Source organism: Oreochromis aureus, linkage group 1, assembly GCF_013358895.1.
Source record: "Oreochromis aureus strain Israel breed Guangdong linkage group 1, ZZ_aureus, whole genome shotgun sequence".
Classification (NCBI taxonomy): Eukaryota; Metazoa; Chordata; class Actinopteri; order Cichliformes; family Cichlidae; genus Oreochromis; species Oreochromis aureus.
Window position 1 is genome coordinate 14,632,691 of NC_052942.1, and position 20,062 is coordinate 14,652,752.

The window sequence follows — 20,062 nt, forward strand, 5'->3', positions numbered from 1 at the left end:
AAGGAAATGATAGAATAAACACTCATACAAGTGCATTTATGGATTTCTTTAACTTTGTGTGGTTCTTTTCATCTTATGTGACAAAACTAATTACATTTTAATTGAAAGAATTATACTATTAATAGAGAGCAGTAAATGGTTAATGGTAAAATAGCTAAAGTTTAATCAAGTACAAGTGTGCACAGTGTGTTACGAAAAATAACTACAAATGAATTAAAATAAATGAAAGAGTAAAAAACATAAACCTTCTGTTGTTGCTGTCCGGTTATTCATTTTTGATTCATGAATTCATTGATTGATTAGATATGTTTACATATGTCTTAGATAATGTGCTTTATTAATTTCAGTGTGCTTGCTCTCTCTCGGTGATTTAACAATAATGCGTGCTTTGTAGGTTTGAATTGCGGCTCGATTGTCATCCAGCGACTGGTTTCCCCAGAGCACCACATGAGAGCTATCACATGCTGAGCACAATGCTTAGTAAACAGTGCAGTGTGCGAACAGTCCAGGTGCTGCTCAGGCTTTTGTCAGGGTTTAAAAGGCTGCAATAAGCTAATGACATAAATGGTTTTCCCTCATCATCTCAGTACCTTTTACTGTGTTTACATTTATTGTTTGTTTATTTTTTTTTTTTTACCTATTACTTTGTGAAGAGTCATCATGCATTGAAAATATTGCTCATCATGATCCATCATCATTTGTAACCCGCTGGGGTAAGAAGAGGCGAGGAAATAAGACTGAAGATTAATTGTATCGAATTGTGTTTCCCTAAAGATTAAGGGTCAGAGAGATGTCACCGAATATATAATTTACACACACACACACACACACACACACATACACACACACACACACGCACGCACACACACACACACACACACAGAAAAAAAAGCATAAACCTTGTAAGGGGGCCTGAACACCAGTTTGAAAATATAAGGATCTCTGTATAATCTGATTTGACACATAAATTAATTTTTCTCAATATATTGGCTGCATTACAGAGGGATGAGGTGTAATGGTGAAAAAGAATTCTTCATAACTTTTATATAACCTATCAATTACACTATTGATTATATTGTTCTAATCCTGTATCATTTCACATGGATATGAAAAAAATCAAATCAAATCCCTGGCTGCAAGAGGAAAGTAAATATTTAGTGCAAATGTGAAGCCAGTGATGGAAAAAATACATGAAAGACATTTGCCTTGTGGTTCAAATGCGTCACCAATTTGGGGCGTGTTCTTCACAACAGGATCTATATAGTGGTGTAATCTCTGCTCCCAAATACACAAAGCCTCACTGCAGTCACCTGTTACACACAACAAAGTAACTCGAAGAGGTCTCATCTCCGAAAATGCAAGCTGAGGAATACAATCGCAGAGGTAATCATGGACTCATTTTGGATGATGTTGATATTTAACTTCAAATGCCAACAAGCACATAATAAAGAAAATGAATATGAATAACTTGCAGTGATCTCTTACTGATCAGGTAAGGAGATGGTGGACTACATCACAAAGTACCTGGGCTCCATCAGGGAGAGGAGGGTCATTCCTGATGTGAAACCTGGCTACATGAGGCAGCTTCTTCCTGAGGCTGCACCTACAGAGCCGGAGGACTGGGAGAATATCTTCAATGACATTGAGAAGGTTATCATGCCAGGGGTAAGTGTCACAGCAAAACCCAATTTGAATTCACCTTGCTTGCTCAGTTCACTGAAATGATCATGAAATACATTTACGGCAAGCAAGTGTTTTCCTATCTCTCTGCCCAGGTGGTTCACTGGCAGAGCCCTCACATGCACGCCTACTATCCCAGTCTGACTTCATGGCCCTCTATGCTCGGGGATATGCTGGCAGATGCAATCAACTGTGTTGGGTTCACTTGGGTAAGGAACGACCAAAAAGACAATCAATCAGATGCTACCATCTGCTTCAGTGATGTCCCATTTGCTTGTTTTTTCAGGCCTCAAGCCCAGCATGCACAGAGCTGGAAATGAATGTGATGGACTGGCTGTGTAAAGCACTAGAGCTCCCCTCTTTCTTTCTCCACTACCATCCTGACAGCAGAGGTGGAGGCATCCTGCAGGTGTGCAACATCCTAATCGGTTTGCTCTAAAGCCATGAAGTTTACAGTCTTTCGGGGCCTCATTGTGTTTCTGACCTGCTTGGCTCTCTCGTCAGAGTACAGTCAGTGAGAGCACACTGGTTGCTCTGCTGGCAGCCAGGAAAGACAAAATCCTGCAGCTGCGGGCCGAGCTTGACCAGGACGTGGACGGCTCGGTCATAAACTCAAGACTAGTGGCCTACGCTTCAGATCAGGTAAGCTGCACAGCAGCTTCCTATCAGCCTGATAAACTGAACCGTAAAGCTGATCAGATGTTGCTTTTATAGGCTCATTCGTCAGTTGAAAAGGCAGGACTGATCTCACTGGTGAAGATCAGGTTTCTGCCCACCGATGACGAGTTGTCTCTGAGAGGAGACACTTTGAAACAAGCCATACAAGAAGACAGGGCAAGAGGACTTGTCCCCTTCCTGGTATGTGTGTTTGAAACCTCAGTGGGACATTTCTGCAGAGAATTTAAGAATCCCCATATTGTTTTGAATCTAGTAGCTTACACCGAGTACCTAACATGTGCCACAATACCCATCACATTTTTAAAAGTATATACTAATGAGGTGACGCTGCAGTATATAAAAATCAGAATCGGCCGACTGTAGCATCAGCCAATCAGTGCCTTTGTTTGATTTTTCTGCTGCATGGCAAACACAGATGCATGCAAAAACTGTTTTACAATCTATTTACTTGATGGTGCATTTAAAGAAAATCAAATGTCTGGAAGTTGAAGTTCAGCTTTATTTCCTTTAAAACTGAAAAATTGTCCAAATTTTTTTTTAAACTTAAAAATATGAAATAAGTAGCAAAACTTTGTACATCAATAATCGGGACACTTGTATATCATCTCATATCATGAGGAAACTGTGATTTTTAGCTTCAAAAGTACACAACAAACCCGTGTTGCATGTTGGATCTCATCTGACCCATTCTGTCATTTTCAGCTGTGTTCAACTCTGGGAACTACAGGAGTGTGTGCCTTCGATAAGCTATCGGAACTGGGACCAGTCTGTGTGTCTTCTAATTTTATAATCTGATTTCTTCCAAATCATACTGCAGAGTCAGACTTTTTTTTTTTCTTTGCATACATAAGATGAAGTTAGACGTGAAATAGAAATCTTTTTGCAGGTGAGGAAGAGGGACTCTGGCTCCATGTTGATGCCGCGTATGCTGGCTCTGCCTACTTTTGTCCGGAGCTCCGCTGGTCAATGAAGGGCATTGAATTTGCACACTCTTTTGTTTTCAACCCTTCTAAGTGGATGATGGTCCATTTTGACTGCACAGCATTCTGGTGAGTTGAGACGTTTAAGCCATATCTCAGCTCTGTCTCTATAATATCTGCAAAATTAGATCTAAGTGCAAATTTAAACAGAAGAATGCTTTTAAGCTGGTAATTTAATTAACTGTTGATCTCAGGGTAAAGGATAAATACAAGCTCCAGCAGACCTTCAGTGTTGATCCTGTTTACCTCAGACATGAAAACTCACAGGCAGCCACCGACTTTATGGTTCGTCATCATCACTTATTCACCAGTTCAAAATGTTACAGCCTCATCTGAAGCAATTACACTACTTTTTTTTCTTTGGTTCAGCACTGGCAAATACCCCTCAGTCGACGCTTCCGTGCTCTAAAGCTCTGGTTTGTTCTGCGCTCCTTTGGATTGAAAAACCTCCAGGCTCATATCAGACATGTAAGTGGCTTTTTTAAAAATAGATATCAATATTAGACTTCCATTATAGAAAGTGTATTTAATGTGAAGTTATTTTTGTTTGTTTGCTTTGGTTTTTTTAGGGGATTGAGATGGCAAAACTCTTGGAGTCTCATATTAAGAGCAACACAGATTTTGAGGTTCCTGCTAAGAGGCACCTCGGCCTGGTGGTCTTCTGCCTGAAAGTATGTAACTTGTCCTTGTACCTGAATTGTGCAGTAAACTATAAATATGTTGACCTTATAGCTTTCACCAGAAAATCATTACTGACATGTGCTAAGAAGTCCCTATTACACCTTGTTCAATGGTGGTTTGTTATATACCTGAATGTGGTCAGCTAGTTCCCAGGTGAAATGGCAAAAATAGTAGGAAAAGGGTAAACACAGATGTGTTAGTAAGGGTTTTGTGGCCTTAAACAAACACTTATGAACATTTTATTGTATCTTCTTTTTGTAGGGAGGGAACGCTTTGACCCAGGAGCTGCTGAGGAGACTGACCCGGTCGGGCACCATGTACCTCATCCCTGCGGATATTTATACCAAACGCATCATCCGGTTTACGGTGACCTCACAGTACACTACTGCCGATGACATCCTCAGGGACTGGGGCATTATCTGTAAAACAGCTTCTACTCTCCTGGCTGAGACACAGGCTTTGAATTATGCAGACCAGTCACAATCAGGGGAAGATGATGTAATAGGTGATGAAGAATACCAAGACCCGGTCTTACACACCGGGTCTGATGAGAAAGAGGATGCTGTTGCCAGGCTGGAAAAAGCTCAAGTGGAGTTGTGGATTGACAAGGCTTGGAATCGGTCTAGAAGACCAATGCGATCTCTTAGCTGCAACAGCGAGCCCCTGCCTTACACTTATATCAGGCCCCTGTGTGGCTATGATTTTGAAACGAGGCCTATAGTCGAAGATGCTGCCGGTGGTCTTCCTGTGCCTTCAACAACAGGATCTGGCCAGACAATAAATATTGAGGAGATGCCTTCAAATGATCTGGGAAAACAGGTCCTGAAAAAGCTGACAAAGTTCTACAGCGTTCCCAGCTTCTGTAACCAGTGGGTGCAGTGTGGTCGGCACCAGCTCTGCTGCCCTCTGAAGGTTTCTCCAGCAGCTCAAAAGCACTTACCCTCCACCTGCAGAAGAGTGAACTGTATGTCTTCCTCTGCTGTAACAAACACAGCCCCCCCTCCTACGCCACTAGAAACTTCCACTGCTCCTAAACTCCTCTGATGAGCCCAAAACCAGCACAAAATGTACCTCGCATCCACACAATAATTCACCTATTGATTGATAAGCAGTTTACTTCAGCACACAGTCAACCAACACAGTCACCTCTTGACAAACTGATAATCTCCAAATAACAGTGTCAGCGATATGGGATTTACTCATATAAAAATCATTAAAAAAGAAAGTATTTCAGTTTAAAATGAGTTGAAATATTAAAAAAATGAAATGCATGCCATTGTATGTTTGTATATCCACAATATAAAGGTTGTTTGTCATAAATCAACACTAATCTTTTTGAGACTGACAATAAAATATCAGCACTGAACTCATTTAAAGCCTGAGTCTTCCTTCTGCAATGCAGTTGAATATCTCCTGAGTCATGGGTATGTAGCCCTTATTGTCTTCCAGGTAAAACAGAGGATCCTTGATGAGAGCAGGGTTAAAACCTTCCTCTGCCAGCTTCACCTTCATCTGCTTAAAGGTGCTAGTCACTACCAATGCATCCTGCCAGAGAATAATGAAATGGTTACTGGATTATTGCTAAAATATATGCAGATCATTTTTAATGTGATCATTCTTTGAACTTTATTTACCTGTATGCGAACGAAGCGTGGTCTCGCGTAGCTGGGCAAGTAGTTTTTGACATGCTGATAAAAAGCTTTGCCATCAAAGTCCATATTTTCTTTTAGTTTCAGTGCTGCCATTCCAATTCTTCCCTCATGTCCTATTCAGTGAAGGTCAAAGTAAAAAGAAGAAAAAATACCCCTCAGAATCCTGACGTTAATCCAGAAATTCAGAGTTTTTCCTCAGTATGTCAGAAATATGCGATTCTTAGAATTCCAAGAAAAAACTTCAGAATTTTGAATTTTTCTTAGAATTCTGGAATCAAATATTTGTAATATTTATGAGACATACATCACAATAATCTTGGTTAATCGGAAACTATTGCTTTTAGTGTCATTATTACCTGGCACCTTCACACCATAGACATTAGCCTCTTCAACAAAGTCAACTGCGAGCAGGTGGTCAGCCACCTCTGTGGTTGCCACATTTTCTCCTTTCCACCTGTAACAGATATAATACAGAGTATTTGCAGAACTCAGCTGCAGTGTATCTTTTAACAGCAGGGACACACAAAAGCAACAAACTTCCCTAAAACACTGAGATAATAGTTCATCAAACATGTTTAACTATAAAGAATAAAATACTGAAAGCAATTAGATTAGACTCACCACAATCTCTGTAATTCTGAAATTATATATGATATATCCTAAACTTGAGGGTTTTACTGTTTTTTCCATAGCTTAAATTATATTTCAAGTGAAGAAGTAAAATTTCTGGCCTTATTTTACAACTATAACCCCAGCCTGGGTTAAAGGGTTTGTAAGCAATCTGTTAAACATTCATCCAGCCGTTCCAGGACAGAAGGACAACTGCTGCCTAAGCGAAAACCCGTAGTGATCCCGTATGTGTCAGGAGTACTGGAACAGTTGAGATGCATTTTTTCTAAACACTGAGTCTCTGTGGCTTTTAAACCCCTAAACACGCTGCACCAAAAATTGGTCCACCCAAAGGATCGGGTTCCCCAACACAAACAGAGTAATATAATGTATGCTGTAAAGTGCCAGGAGGATTGCCAGGATTTATACATTTACAGGCCAGTGGACACTCTTTCATTGATGAGGATGTAAACATCCTGGACAGGGAGGAACACTGGTTTGAGTGCGGAGTCAAGGAGGCCATTTACGTGAAAAGGCAAAGACCATCTCTGAATCGAGGAGAGGGCCTAAGGGTACATCTTTCACAATTTTACAATGCTGTGATTGCAGCCATTCCCCAGCTCTCTGTCAATGGTACTCATGGCCATTGATCAGTGGGCCTTGATCAGTGGTTGTTGATCAATGGTCATGAGAATTTGCATATTAATGATCAAGGAACTGACCTCCCGCCCATTGTTCCTTCAGTGGTCACACTAAGTTGTGCTTTTAAGACAAAAAACACTCTCTGGTACTCCTTGTCCTGACCTTTCACCCGGATTGTCAAATTCATTTAATGTTTCACAGACCTGAAAGTGTCTCCAATGCGGTCTTGAAAGAAGATGAATCCCTCGTCGTCAATCTTTAGAAGGTCGCCACTGTTAAAGTACACGTCGCCCTTCTTGAACACATCTCTTAGCTTCTTCTTGTCTGTCTGCTGCTTGTGCTTGGCGTAGCCGCTGAAGGGTGTTCTTTTTCCAATCTTTGCCACAAGCAGACCAGTTTCTCCTGCGAGTAAAAGTAACAGTATATGTTTAAATAGCAGCTTAAAAGGCAAGACGGCACTTTAGGAAACAGGCTCACCTCTTGGGACTTCAACACAAAATCTCTCTAGAGTCTCTGACTGGCTCCTCTTTTTCTGTGTCAAACCTTATGAGGGCATATTTGCATGCCATCTGAAACGAAAGTTTACAGATAAGAACATTGAAGAGAATAAGCAGTTAGTCATATAAATCATGCTACATCTCCATATACAGAGGTCCAGTTAGGCTCCCTGGCCTCACAGAGACTCGCAGCCAATTGTCCACCAGTGGCACTAGTTTCAGCCATTATGCAAATGTACTCTTTATAAGGTTGGGTAAATCTGCATTCAGCTGAGACTGAAGTTACTTGAGTGACAAAACGTTTCTCTCTCTAAAAAAACTATGACCTAAGCCATGGTTCTTCTAAGCATGGCTTAGGTTTGCAAAATTCATCTGAACAAACCACAAGACCTTTGGGAAAATGGACAGAAGAGACCAAAGTGGAGATGCTTGTACACAGTGGCATATTTTGTGAAAAGCAAGCACAGCATAAAAACTGTGATGCAGGATTGTGAAGAGAAGATGGTCTGGACTAGTTTTGCAGCAAAAAGACCTGATCACCTTGCAGTCATTGAGTCGACCATGAACTCCTCTGTATACCAAAGTATTCTAGAGTCAAATGTGAGACCATCTGTCTGACAACTGAAGCGACCTGAAGTGACATTATAAAGAAAGGTGGACTAATGTTATAGTTTTATAATTATGTAACTTTAGAATGGAAAGAGGGTGTGCTTTCTTTTTCACATGGCTGTATCTACCCATCTTCATAACCTTGCTCCTCCATATTTATCTGATTTTTCCATACATACTCACCCCCTTGTACACTCCGCTCTTCTTCAGCTTCCCTTCTGTCTGTTCCACCTGCTCGCCTGACTACCATGGGACTCAGAGTCTTTAGTTGTTCTGCCCCGAGACTTTGGGATGCACTTCCACCAGATCTCTGGACTACAAACTCTCTCATTAATTAGAAATCACGTATCAAAACCCATCTATTCAGAATTGCATACCCTTGATTCCGTCTTAGTCTATTTTTACCTCGCTTAGCTTTTATACTTTCATGCTTGCTTTTTTTCCTCATTTACCTTATGTTTAAAGTTTATTTTGCAATATTTTATTATATTGTATTGTTGCTACTTTTTTGTACTATTGTAAGGTGACCTTGAGGGTCTTAAAGGTGCCTATAAATATAATGTATTATTATTATTATTACGTCTTACTTTGTAGAGAAAATGTTCTCTGCCAACAGCTCCAACTTTCCCACCGTAGTTGAAAAAGCCAACATTCCCTTCAGTTGCTCCGTAGCATTCACGGATACAAATGTTCCCAAATCGCTCCAGGAATTCAACCCAGGTGTCTTCCCTTATTCCGTTCCCTACGGCCAGTCGGACCTTATGATCCTTGTCATTATCTCTCTAAAAGAAGGCCAAAGGAGAGGTGAGAACATAAACAATGACCATAAGAAACAATGCACCTCACTGAAGCAGGTTGGTAGAACTCATTAAAACAGTTTGAGCTTCTAACACATATCCCAAGATTGTCATTACTAAATTATGACCTTAAACTTGTGTTTACCTTCGGTGTGTTGCAGAGGTAGCGCATAACCTCGCCTATGTACTGGATGACAGTCACATTGTACTTTCTACAGTCGTTCCAAAAGTTGGAGGCAGAGAACTTGCTTCTCAAAACAACAGTGCTGCCTAAAAATGGAAAGATACAGAGTTCAGCAAATATGCCGCTTCATGCTAAGAGTTCAGCGTTGTAAACTCTGCAAGGTGAACTTTAGGACTTCAAAGCGCAAACAATAGAATCGGGTGTAGTTTGAGGTCATGTATATGTTGGTTTAACCTGCAATAAATTCAGTGTAAATCTTGATTTGTGGTATTATTTTTGTTACATGTTTCATGTATTACCTCTTTCTATAGCTCCACAAAGTCCCATAAGAAAAGCAGCACTGTGATACAGAGGCAGATATATGTAGATAACATCATCTGAGCGCACACCAACAAAAGTCAGGAGAAAACTTCCCATCCAAACCCTCTCGTGTTTAAGCACAGCTGCTTTTGGAAGCCCTGTAAAAACAGATGTAGCACAGTTTGTCCTCATTCTCAGGTGTGCCACCAATTTACTGTGAACTGTGAAAACTCTTAAAATATAACACCATGCAGACATGGGTCAATATTCTGCTTAGATAAATAGATTTTTTTATTTTTTTATTTTTAATATTTTTCATTATAGGATTGTTTCATTTATTTATTTTTATTTAGTTTGGGGTTTTTTTATTTTTTTTACATTAACTGGTACCTTACACCCAATACAAATAAAATATATGTTACCTTTTTGGATATACATGATTTCACTTCTTATCTATAGCGTATACCTATGTACAAGGAGTCTGGCTGTATCGCTTACATGTTGGCTAAAATAACGCAAACATATTATTTACTCTTATAAATGAAGTAAGCTAACTAAAACAAGAAAGTCAGGCAGTTTCTTTCATGTGACCGTCGCTTTGAGTTTCATTTCCACCTGTCTCTCTTTTCTTTTTAAAATCCCAGACATCCCTCTTACCACCCGCTCTGGCGCTCAGCATCAGTTAGGAGCGCGTGCACCTGGACATAACCAAATGATGAAATAATGAGGGGGGTAACTGGATTTTTATTCTTTGTTGCCAATAACAAAATAAAACCAATGCTTGGAAACAAACACGTCTACCTTGGGAAGCATTTTTTTTTATGGTGATAGGTTAATAATTTTCATGAAAAAAGCTAAATGACTGTTGTGCTGTTTTCATGGGATCCTGTCAGTCATTAGAATCGTCATCACTTTTCTCCCCACTGCTCCTTCAATGACTCAACCTCTGCGCGACAGTTGTATATAAGTCAAGGCCAGATAAGCCTTTGAGGTTACCTGTGGTTCCTGATGTGTAGATGTACACCGCAGGACTCTTGATGTTAATGCTGGCCCTGAGCTGACGGGACAGGGGCTCGTCTGACTCCATCTGAATTTTGTCAGAGAGGCTTTCGATGCCGTCCACATGACAGTGCTCACGGAGGATAAACACACGGATACCCTGCTGCTTCAAAGTGGGCAGCACCTCCTCTATTGCTCCTTGAAGGTCTGAGAGAGAAGGAGGTAAAAAGAAAAGAGGTGCTGATCAGTCATTACAGGGTTACGTAAATGTGTGTTTAATAAACAGTCTATCTATTTGATGGTGAAATTAATAAGATATACCCATGCAGTCCAACTGTCCCAGTTTTAAAAAAAAGATACAAACAGATACTTTTAAATTAATTAGACAATATGATCACGTGATATTAAAAAACGAAAGATATTCAGCACGTTTAAAGTTAAGTTCATTAAAACAAACGCCAAAAGCTTACTGCAGTATTTACGCATCTTACCAGCGCCAGTGATCAGGACTTTGGCTTCACAGCAGGAGAAACAGTGCAGCAGGGATTTGGATCTTATGTTGACGTTGAGGAAGGACGCTGTGCATCCCAGCTTGGACAGTGCGAGCCAGATCCATACAAACCACGGCTCGTTGCCCAAGAAGAGGGCTACTGTGTCCCCCTCCTTGAGGTGGGCATGCGTTAACAGAGCCCTGGCCACTTTGTTGCTTTCTCTGTCGGCTTGGCTGTACGTGTAGGAGCTTTCCTCGTAAACTATGAACTTCTTATGCGGATGCTCCGCCACTTTGTCCAGAAAACGATCTAAAATACTGTAAAACTTTTTCTCGATTCTGCTCAAGCGTATACCGACATAAATGGAAAGAAATGTGCAATGTAAATCTTTCAAAAAATAAGGATTCCGGAAGTAAATTAGTAAGGGTAAAACCGCCAACGCGGTGCACAAAATATATGCAAGCATTTCTTTAATCAAGAGGAATATGTCAGACCTGCTGCTGGATCCAAACGATCGACTTTCAGGAGCCTCCAGCACCTGTTGGATCATTTCCGTTTATTCCTCCTTAACTTTCTCTCCCTCTTTCCTCTTTTCTTTACTGGGGAGGAGTCATGGGAATTTGATGAAGTAGTAATAATTTAAAAACCGAGGAATTATATTCTTTAAACATAGGCCTGTATTTCGTATTTCGCCTGAATTTTTTTTTCTTTAATGTTATTCACCTCGTTACTCGTAACAACAAGTTTACATTAGGGCATTCAGGGGCCATTCTCAGGTATTAATAGCTTATGTCTCATATGACCTAGTTACTTCAAACCAACACTGGATTTTGTTACTACACTACACACGGTACACACTCGTAGACATTTATTTTTATTTTATTTTTATTTTATTTACACTTTCTATTCACACTTTAAAGATTTGCCACAACTTAAAGCACATGTCATAGAAAAACTTTGTTTGCACAAAACAGGTTCCTTTCTTGGTCTTTTTTTTTTTATATTAAACCATCTTCCACCATCACTGGACCTGTTGAAGAGAAAAAACAAACTATTAATTAATAGAGGGTTTATCTTTTTCATTGAATAGTACTGCCACAGATACTAAAAACAAACATAGGAGACTTATAACTCTGTGTTGTTTCTGAATTTTAATTACTAAAGAAGATCCACTCTAAACATTTATATCATAATTTTCAGAAATACCTTAAAGGTGTTGCCAAATTCTTTAACGAATTCCGTTTAACAGATTCGTTATAAAGTATGTGGTCTAAAAGAATAGATTTTCAGAATATCAACAAATAAAATCTAAAGTAAAAAAGAAATTTAAACCTAATCAAGTCGAATTACAAACACCACCAAGTGTGTTACAATTCCTTAATATCAAAATCCCCAAATTACTGTCTAAAATACATAGGACACTCTCTAAAATAGATGAGTCAATATCCCTTCCTATTGCAAAATGGGAAGCGGATCTATCAGTCAGCTTAGACCAAAACATCTGGTCTCAAATATGCTTAAAAACCTTTATATTGATTAGAAATCCCAATCTAAAATTAATACAATACAAAACACTACATTGATTGCACTGTAAATGTCAATGGATGTTCAGGGTGAGTTTTACATCTTCTAACAACTGCTCACACTGTCAAGGCAATACACCTGACAATTACATCCACGCTCTTTGGTTCTGTCCACCACTTCAGATGTTTTGGTGCCTGATATGTGGAAACTTAGTGTCTCACTGACGGAATGATTTAACCAGAATTATTTAGTTATCTGACATCTAATGTATAAAGTTCTATGCAATATGCACAACAATTACCTTAAAGTAGGCTATTAGGATATCGCTGATGTTGAGCAGCGCAGCATCAACAGCGATCAACTCGAAGGAAAATGACAACCAGGGCAAAAATATCTTTATTACACACTAACACACATTACATCCTCTCTTCACGGCTGACCGCTCACACCACGGGTGTCCAACTCATGGCTTCGAGGGCAGGTGTCCTGCAGGTTTTAGATCTCACCCTGGGTCAACACACCCGAATCACATGATTAGTTCATTACCAGGCCTCTGGAGAACTGCAAGACATGTTGAGGAGGTCATTTAGCCATTTGTATCAGCTATGTTGGATCAAGGACACGTCTAAAACACTGCGACACCTGTGGCTCACACGGTCAGCGGCGTGCCTTCACAGCGAAACTGTGCCCCCTTGTGGTGACAACTAAAATTCTGCGTCTCTGTTAACAATAATGCAGTCCACAACTTGAGTACACGCAATGAAAATCTCAAAACCCACTCTTGTACTCAGGTACTGGAGTCTAAAGAAGAGAGACAGACACTATCTCTACTTTTAAGATTAGGCTTAAAACTTTCCTTTTTGCTAAAGCATATAGTTAGGGCTGGACCAGGTGACCCTGAATCCTCCCTTAGTTATGCTGTAATAGACATAGGCTGCTGGGGGACTCCCATGATGCATTTTTTTCCTTTTCAGTCACCTTTTTCACTCACTATGTGCTAATAGACCTCTCTGCATTGAGAGGGGGGGTTGGGAAGGGCACCTGTAACCGGAAGGTCGCCGGTTCGATCCCCGGCCTCTCTGTCCTGGTCGTTGTGTCCTTGGGCAAGACACTTTACCCTACCGCCTACTGGTGTTGGCCAGAGGGGCCGATGGCGCGATATGGCAGCCTCGCTTCTGTCAGTCTGCCCCAGGGCAGCTGTGGCTACAACTGTAGCTTGCCTCCACCAGTGTGTGAATGTGAGCGTGAATGAATAATGTCATTGTAAAGCGCTTTGGGTGCCTTGAAAAGCACTATATAAATCCAATGCATTATTATTATTATTATTAATCGTACTTGTTGATAATCTCTGTCTCTCTTCCACAGCATGTCTTCTGTCTTCCTTCTCTCACCCCAAACAGTCGCAGCAGATGGCCCCGCCCCTCCCTGAGCCTGGTTCTGCCGGAGGTTTCTTCCTGTTAAAAGGGAGTTTTTCCTTCCCACGTTCGCCAAAGTGCTTGCTCATAGGGGGTCATATGATTGTTGGGTTTTTCTCTGTATGTATTATTGTAGGGTCTACCTTACAAGATAAAGCGCCTTGAGGCGACTGTTGTTGTGATTTGGCGCTATATAAATAAAATAAAATTGAATTGAATTGAATTGAATTGAACTGAACTGAATTGAATTGAATTGAATTAAAAAAAAATGTACAGTAAACTTCCACTTTTCCCCTTTTCCTTTTTTTCTTTTCAAGCACCAAACATAATGTCTGCAAACTTTCCAAGTTTTAGCTTAGAAACAGGTTTGGTCATAACATGTGCAACCATTTCTTCAGTAGTGCAATATAACAAACACATTTTTCCTCCATTTACATTGGACCTTACAAAATGATATTTAATGTCCACATGTTTGCACCTCTGTCGATTCACAGGGTTTTTAGCTAAAGCAATCGTTCCCTTGTCCTCGTACACTACTGTTTGTGTGTATTTGTAGTCATCTATACCTTTCAAAGGCTGCTCTAAATATATACACTCTTGCATCGTAGAAGCCAGAGATATATATTCTGCTTCACGGGTAGAGAGCGCCACAGTGAGCTGTTTCTTTGTCATCCATGAAACTAGAAAACTGTTCTTACATAGAAACACACAGTAACCTGTAGTACTGTGTCTGTCAGTAGTGTTACCTGTCCAGTCAGGATCACTGTAGGCTACTATACCTAAAATTTCATTGTTGTTCGTCCCAAAAATAAGTTCTTATCCTTGGACCCGCTGAGATATCTCAACACATGCTTCACAGTTACCTACAGTTCCTCTGCTGGCTCATGGAAATGTTGTGATAACTTGCTTACCACAAAACCCAGGTCTGGGTGGGTAACTGATTTGAGGTAAGACTGTCTGCAGCCTCTCTATACATCCTCACATCATCCATCTTAGTAGCACCTTCTGTGTAGCACAACCTCTGATCACAGGGAGTTTCTCTGGGTTTACAGTTCTGCATGTTAAACCTCATCAGTATCTTGTTGGCAAATGTTTCTTGTGACACTGTTACACATCCATCAGAATGAGTGAAATCAATACCCAGAAAATGCTTAACTCTACCCAAGTCCTTCATCTTAAATCTGGCTGAAAACATTTCTTTCACATCCTTCATTACCTTTTTATTGCCAGCTGCAATTATCAGGTCGCCCACCCAGATGATCATAACTATGTTCTGTCTCCTTCGTATAAACACACTGGTCTGCTGGGTTTTACTTGAAACTGTTCTTAGTTAGGAAATAATGCAAAATCCTCTTCCAGTTACAACCAGATTAACTCATACAAGGATTTTTCTAATCTACACACTAAACCTTACCCCTCTTCATAACCTTCTGGCTGATGAATGTAGATTTCACAGTCGATGGGAGCGTGTAAACATGCTGTCTTCATATCCATTTGATTGAGTAACAGTCCTGCGCTGCTTATATTGCTACTATTAAATATATTTGCCAATCCAGCAGCTAATCCAGAAGTTAATCCCTGAGCGAACAGGAAAGGGAAATGGATTTTGAAATGCAGTTTATTAAAGTGCAATTGGAAAAAAGGTTTTTGAAATGCAGTTTATTAAAGTGCAATTGGAGAAGAGGTTTTTGAAATGCAGTTTATTAAATTGGAATTCAAAAATGAATTTACAAATGCAGAATTTATTCTACAATTCATTATTTAAGCACAGAAATCTTTATTTCGATGCGCGTGGCTCTTGTGGTCCTCCATAGAAGTCATCTTACTTTGGTAATGTAAATATAATATGGCCAATATTATATTTATTGTCAGATTATAATGAGACATATACATATACATATATATATATATATATATATATATATATATATATATATATATATATATATATATATATATATATATATATATATATATATATATATATATATATATATATATATATATATATATATATATATATATATATATATATAGATAGATATATATAGATATATATATATATATATATATGTATATACACATACACACACATATGTAGAGAGAGAGAGATGACAGGATATATTACAGCAGTGAGCTTGAACTCTGTGTCAAAGATTCGAGTTGCAGTTATTTATATTTCCTATCCCCTTAAATCTTCACTCAAAGACAAGTATCTCTGACAGTGTATATACAGATGTATTATACATAAGAGACAAATATTGTTCGTTTAATATGTTGGCATTACTAAATTTGGCTCAATGCTTACATATATGTGTAAAAAGCAAATGTACGAGCTGTGATAACTGTTTCTGATAGAATGAAGAGTAGACTGATATATGAAATATTCCTTTATTAGGTGAGAAAATCAGACCATGTCATAACTGCTTTAAGTCATACAGAATAGATCTCAGAGCCTTAAACAGGCTGACTTCTGCTAAATTGGTCAAACTGGGCAGAAAGTAAACAAACACATAACATCCTTATAGAATATGATGTAACACTATAGATCAACTTACCTCAGAATATATAAAGCATATAAACAATTACAGCAATATGATGCAACAAACACAGCAGTGCTACTAATCCAAAATACTCAAAGCTTCATAGAACTGAAACAAACATTTATTTTTAGCTCCATTCTGCTGCTGATACATACTTTAGGTTTCTGAATATTAAACTTGTTGCTGCCTTTCATAGTGTGTAACTTGAAGGCCCTGAGTACTTTCTCCCACACTGAAAACACTGGAATGATAAAATTATTTGAACATTACCTAATAAGACTGATTCAGGGCAGACAATTAGTTATTTTAAACTTTTCTAGCAGTCCTTCACAAACAAGGAACAGTCTGTCTATTCTCTCCATCTGTCAGCTGCTGCTGGCTCTTCCTCCTCCTCTTCCTCACACACTGCTGAGTTTGTCCTGGTGGATCATCAGGGGTGCAAAGCCTCACAGATGATGTGCAGCAGTGGGTCCCTCAGTCTGTCCTCACTCTGGACACTTGCAGTTGTCACACATGGAAATCAAATGTGTGATAAGCTGCAGGATTCAAACACAAGTGCAACTTATAAATACATGTTCACACTTTTATTACACAATCAGAGAGAAAGAAACAGAGAGAGAGTGCAGGACAGACAGACAGGTGACAGTCTCAGGTGTATACACTGCTACAAAACAGCACAAGAGAAGGAGGATTTAGTGTTTGTGTTATTACGAGTGCTAAACAAGAAGAGTTCCCAGATGGTCCAGTGGACACATGTGTGACTCCTGTGATTAAAGCATCTTTCTTTCAGCTTAACGAGTGAACCGTCAGCTCATTCAAACACACGTTAAAGTCCGTTTGGCTCGACACCACCGAACAGAGGCAGCAATATAACATAGCTAACATTAACAGTGCAGTGAATCCTGCTTGTGCCGTCATATTCAGGACTGCAAACCGAGCAGCATTCACTCACTTTCAGCTTGTTGTGTTTGTGGATACAGGGAGTGCAGAATTATTAGGCAAGTTGTATTTTTGAGGAATAATTTTATTATTGAACAACAACCATGTTCTCAATAGAGATGGACCGATCCGATATTACGTATCGGTATCGGTCCGATACTGACCTAAATTACTGGATCGGATATCGGTGAAAAATAAAAAATGTAATCCGATCCATTAAATATAAAAAAAAACACCTCACAAAACTTGCAACACCGCGTAACTGGGCTCATAACTGTAGCACGTTGCAGCAGTGTGCTCATGTGATAGAGCAGCTGTGTGTATTTGTAGCCTTGCTACCAAACCAGCATTTCATCTCTGAGGAAGTTATCCCAGAGAGAAGTAAAGCAAGTGTGTAAGTTCATCTCTGAATGTTTGTAAAGCATTCCCATGTTAAGCTTAACAACAGATATATGGAGCGACTGCGCCTCTCTCTCCCTCTCTCTCCCTCACCTTCCTGCCGCTACTTCAATCGTGAAACTGCTTAATGATCAGCTGATCGGCTTTTCTGTCGGGAGTCCGTCTCTCTTCTTTGTTTTTGGTCCACTTCGTGCCAGAAAGAGGAAACCAGCGGCTGAACAACAGCAGCACCTTTAACCTTGATAAGCTGTTGTTAGAATTTATTTAATATTACTTTCTACACCAGGATCCTTTTCTAAGTAGCTGACGGCTGGTAACTGTGCAGGGGCGGATCTAGCAAAATTTAGCCAGGGGGGCCGATAGGGCATGAACAGGGAAAAGGGGGCACAAAGACATACTTTTCTTATTCTCATTTAAAATGTCTAGCTTTTAATAAATAATTATCTGAATCTTACACCCAAAGTTTTAATCTGATGTAAAATGTATAGAAGTCCATTACTGCATATAGTAACTGTTAAGTCTAATATACCCTAGTAAGCTATAGTACTTTTTCCTTTGGGAAGGTACCGTCTGTGAATTCTGCAATTCTGTTGAAGAAAGATGTTGAATCTATTTCATTATTCTTGAAAAATAATTTGTTTCTGTGCATTTTTTTTCACCCTGCATCAAATTAAAGTTGATTACATCGATTAAGCATCATGAGGTGGAGGGTGGGGGGTGGTTCCCTATTTTTTTTTTTTTTGCTGGGAGTTTGCAACCCTATTAGTTAGGTTGCTTAATATTTCTGCTAAGTACTCTTTAAAATACCAGAATAGGGAGGATGGAGTAGGTTTAAGTTAGGTTTTAAGTTAGGTAAGGTTTATTAGATTGATCGGTGTTGCTGAACTATGAAATATTTTGGGTGCAGTGTATTTTTTACACACAGGTATAACAGAATAGCTTTAGTGTTGTTGTTTATTTAAACTTGAGTATGAACTTATACAAAATGCAGCAAGATATTAAAAAAAACAGTTTTATTGATTAAAAAACACACAATATCGGATTCATATCGGTATCGGCAGATATCCAAATTTATGATATCGGTATCGGTATCGGACATAAAAAAGTGGTATCGTGCCATCTCTAGTTCTCAATGAACCCAAAAAACTCATCAATATCAAAGCTGAATGTTTTTGGAAGTAGTTTTTAGTTTGTTTTCAGTTTTAGCTATTTTAGGGGGATATCTGTGTGTGCAGGTGACTATTACTGTGCATAATTATTAGGCAACTTAACAAAAACAAATATATACCCATTTCAATTATTTATTTTACCAGTGAAACCAATATAACATCTCCACATTCACAAATATACATTTCTGACATTCAAAAACAAAACAAAAACAAATCAGCGACCAATATAGCCACCTTTCTTTGCAAGGACACTCAAAAGCCTGCCATCCATGGATTCTGTCAGTGTTTTGATCTGTTCACCATCAACATTGCGTGCAGCAGCAACCACAGCCTCCCAGACACTGTTCAGAGAGGTGTACTGTTTTCCTCCTTGTAAATCTCACATTTGATGATGGACCACAGGTTCTCAATGGGGTTCAGATCAGGTGAACAAGGAGGCCATGTCATTAGTTTTTCTTCTTTTATACCCTTTCTTGCCAGCCACGCTGTGGAGTACTTGGACGCTGCGTGTGATGGAGCATTGTCCTGCATGAAAATCATGTTTTTCTTGAAGGATGCAGACTTCTTCCTGTACCACTGCTTGAAGAAGGTGTCTTCCAGAAACTGGCAGTAGGACTGGGAGTTGAGCTTGACTCCATCCTCAACCCGAAAAAAGGCCCCACAAGCTCATCTTTGATGATACCAGCCCAAACCAGTACTCCACCTCCACCTTGCTGGCGTCTGAGTCGGACTGGAGCTCTCTGCCCTTTACCAATCCAGCCACGGGCCCATCCATCTGGCCCATCAAGACTCACTCTCATTTCATCAGTCCATAAAACCTTAGAAAAATCAGTCTTGAGATATTTCTTGGCCCAGTCTTGACGTTTCAGCTTGTGTGTCTTGTTCAGTGGTGGTCGTCTTTCAGCCTTTCTTACCTCGGCCATGTCTCTGAGTATTGCACACCTTGTGCTTTTGGGCACTCCAGTGATGTTGCAGCTCTGAAATATGGCCAAACTGGTGGCAAGTGGCATCTTGGCAGCTGCACGCTTGACTTTTCTCAGTTCATGGGCAGTTATTTTGCGCCTTGGTTTTTCCACACGCTTCTTGCGACCCTGTTGACTATTTTGAATGAAACGCTTGATTGTTCGATGATCACGCTTCAGAAGCTTTGCAATTTTAAGACTGCTGCATCCCTCTGCAAGATATCTCACTATTTTTGACTTTTCTGAGCCTGTCAAGTCCTTCTTTTGACCCATTTTGCCAAAGGAAAGGAAGTTGCCTAATAATTATGCACA

The 20,062-nt window shown here is 39.6% G+C and overlaps 1 protein-coding gene and 1 pseudogene across 1 annotated transcript; one reads left to right on the forward strand and one right to left on the reverse strand.

Annotated features, from left to right (window-relative positions):
• Nucleotides 1-1,349: 1,349 nt before the first annotated feature.
• hdc (histidine decarboxylase) lies at nt 1,350-5,097 on the forward strand. The gene is made up of 12 exons (XM_031728931.2): nt 1,350-1,383; nt 1,493-1,665; nt 1,776-1,889; nt 1,967-2,089; nt 2,185-2,322; nt 2,395-2,538; nt 3,061-3,127; nt 3,245-3,407; nt 3,533-3,623; nt 3,708-3,806; nt 3,908-4,009; nt 4,281-5,097. Exons 1-12 carry the CDS (start codon nt 1,356-1,358, stop codon nt 5,061-5,063), a joined length of 2,025 nt encoding a protein of 674 aa, XP_031584791.2. The 5' UTR covers nt 1,350-1,355; the 3' UTR covers nt 5,064-5,097.
• Nucleotides 5,098-5,191: 94 nt separating this feature from the next.
• Nucleotides 5,192-11,383, reverse strand: LOC116311715 (annotated as a pseudogene).
• Between the last annotated feature and the right edge of the window lie 8,679 nt (nt 11,384-20,062).

Excerpts from the sequence above, each read along its gene's own strand:
- hdc (XM_031728931.2), top strand. The coding sequence starts at position 1,356 with ATGCAAGCTGAGGAATACAATCGCAGAG. Across the intron at positions 1,890-1,966 it reads ACTGTGTTGGGTTCACTTGG|GCCTCAAGCCCAGCATGCAC; the intron begins GTAAGGAACGAC and ends TTGTTTTTTCAG. Across the intron at positions 2,090-2,184 it reads GAGGTGGAGGCATCCTGCAG|AGTACAGTCAGTGAGAGCAC; the intron begins GTGTGCAACATC and ends CTCTCTCGTCAG.